Source organism: Limulus polyphemus, unplaced genomic scaffold, assembly GCF_000517525.1.
Source record: "Limulus polyphemus unplaced genomic scaffold, Limulus_polyphemus-2.1.2 Scaffold1333, whole genome shotgun sequence".
Classification (NCBI taxonomy): domain Eukaryota; kingdom Metazoa; phylum Arthropoda; class Merostomata; order Xiphosura; family Limulidae; genus Limulus; species Limulus polyphemus.
The window spans coordinates 226,874-229,671 of NW_013666943.1; the positions used below are offsets into that span (position 1 = coordinate 226,874).

Here is a 2,798-nt window from a genome sequence, read left to right on the forward strand (position 1 = left end):
TAGTGCACTGATAATTATGTACAATGAAACTCCGGGTTGTATAAGATTTAGTGCACTGATAATTATGTACAATGAAACTCCGGGTTGTACAAGATTTAGTGCACTGATAATTATGTACAATGAAACTCCGGGTTGTATAAGATTTAGTGCACTGATAATTATGTAAGATGAAACTCCGGGTTGTACAAGATTTATTGCACTGATAATTATGTAAAATGAAACTCCGGGTTGTACAAGATTTAGTGCACTGATAATTATGTTACAACCCGGAGTTTCATTGTACATAATTATCAGTGCACTAAATCTTGAATTTAGTTCTACTGACAAGGAAGAGGACAACCATAAACCAGCGTACCATAACGTCCCTTCTCCCCCAGTTCAAAATACGGTAGTGTTCAGAAACATATCGCTGCTTGTAGACCTTCCAATCCGCACTCTATCACACCAATCACTAGGCCACACCAAGCTCTTCTTTCTGATAGTCAATACTCATAAAAAGCTTTGAACCGATTGTTTCCATGTTAATGGATTTGAGCATCCAACTGTTATGCTGAAGAACTGATGGTTTTGACAGCTCAACTCTCAATGTTTACGATTTGATGGCTTTACTTGAAAATATCCAATAATTTAGGCCACGGCCCCTCGATCTTGTTTGCGATCAGCAGAGATAGGGGAAAATGATCATAAATCCCTCTTACCCCTACATCAACAGCGGTCCTCATTTGGAGGCCTCCAGAAATATTGACACTCGCCGGCTGAGTATTGATATTAGCACGGGTGCTCATAACGCAGTGTTTGTGTACTTTAATACAAGGTTCTTCAAGGTGTCAGTCGCAGCCTGTCTTGCTTGGTTCCTTCTAAAACTTCGGGGAAAGGTGGAATACATCTAAATCACATTCACAACACTGAACATATACGTATGCTTTGACACGTTTTGCTAATGTAAACGCTTCAGGCGGAAATATGAAGTAACATTGGCTCTCACAGTTGGACGTTACCATTTTGGTCTTCACACTTGAAAAAAAAAAGAGATGAATTAATATATTCCAACGTCACTCTTCTTTTGGAAAGTAAACCGCTTATTTGTAGATGTGGGTATGTGACTTTAATGATATCGTTTTAAAGCCCCCTATCCCAACCTCCTTCAATCTTCAAGTGGCAAAATATCCAAATGCAAAGAAGTCGAGGAAATTGTGATGGCGGATCACTAATGAAAATAAAAGAATAAAAAAAATATTATCGTTGCAGAATTATTATGATAAATGTTTTTGTTTTTTTTCTTATATTGATATAAGTTCGTTGAGTGGACTTTGGACTAAACATATAATTTTAATTCATATGTTTAAAAAATAAAGAAAATAATTTTTCAGGTCTCTGTAGATGGTTCTTAATGAGTATACTTTAAACATTGGATAAAAATGGTATCTTGTGTTACTGAACGTGAGGTAACCCGTACTCACTTATTTTGCTCCCTAAGCGCCCTCTATGTGTCAGGTGGAGCCCTTATGATTCTTCTGTAGAGCTTAAAGTTTTCCATAAAAACTACACATAAAGTTATATATATATAATTTTTTACTGGTCGTTTTTTTCTTTTCTTTACGTACATCCGACCGAAATGTCAAGCCTTTTGTTAAAGCTGTTTGTTATTAACACTCACATAAAATGGTAAGGCAGTAATAAAAATATTATGATGAGTACAGCGCATGCTCAGAACAAATTGTCCGCTTGAAGTCCAGTTTCTATACCATATTCTGTGACGTTTTCTATGTAATTTCTCAAGAGCAGCTACTTCCTGCATAAAACATTCTTTTGTTCTTTCTATTTTTTATTTGTAGGAATGTCGTTGTATTTATTTCACCGTTTCGTTAGAAGTATTTTCTGTATTAATTTCCACTTGTTGTGTTTTTACAGATCCGTATCAGGTTTTTGGACCGACCAGCAGCCGACTGGCGAGTTCAGGTATGCCTATTTATCTATCTGTCTGTGTGTATGTTACTTTCAAGTCGCGTGACGATATATATTTAACTAAGGTAGAAATAGAGACGACCAAAGCGTATTTAAAAATATTAAAATATCTTAGCAATGCTTACACTGTTTTACTTTGAAAGGTACTAAAATAAACCTTTTTGAAGGATTAGTCACGTAAGCTCTGGCGTTTACTGGAAGTACTTATTAACGTTATATATATATTATATCTATCTATTTATATATATACATGTATACACACATATATGCACACATATGCACGTATATATATATATATATATATATATGTACCGGTGGGTGGTGTGCTATTTATTAAGAATAAATTCAAATAACGTTGTTGCATTAAAACAAGTTTTACTCATTTGTTCAAAAGATAATTAAGTCTGACGTAACAAGTATCACTTAACTACATTTCAACAGGATTCAACATGTATTATCAGTGCACTAAATTCCCGCCATCTTTCCAGAGTTTCATCGTACATAATTATTAGTGCACTAAATCTTGTACAACCCGGAGTTTCATTGTACATAATTATCAGTGCACTAAATCTTGTACAACCCGGAGTTTCATTTTAAAGATGGCTATACCTGAACCTTGATTTGACCGTTTAGCCCATACGCCCCTCAATTTGAAAATATTAATACTCCTATTCCAGTATCACAGTTTGGTTGTCAAAACCCCAAACTATTTCATATTAAGGCTGAATTGTTAAAAACCATGAACTTTTTTAATACCAAAAATGAATTGCCACGATCATGGGTTCCAAAGATCTGAGTTGAATTAGAACCTGCGATAGTCAGTACTCAGTTAC

General features: G+C 35.0%; 1 protein-coding gene across 1 annotated transcript in view; it reads left to right on the forward strand.

Annotated features, from left to right (window-relative positions):
• The window catches only part of LOC106463142 (retroviral integration site protein Fli-1 homolog), a 139,400-nt gene that overhangs the window by 124,525 nt on the left and 12,077 nt on the right, over positions 1-2,798 (forward strand). Inside the window, exon 7 of the mRNA XM_013923130.2 lies at positions 1,912-1,959. Coding sequence (XP_013778584.1) covers positions 1,912-1,959 — 48 coding nt within the window. The remainder of the gene's footprint in view (positions 1-1,911; positions 1,960-2,798) is intronic.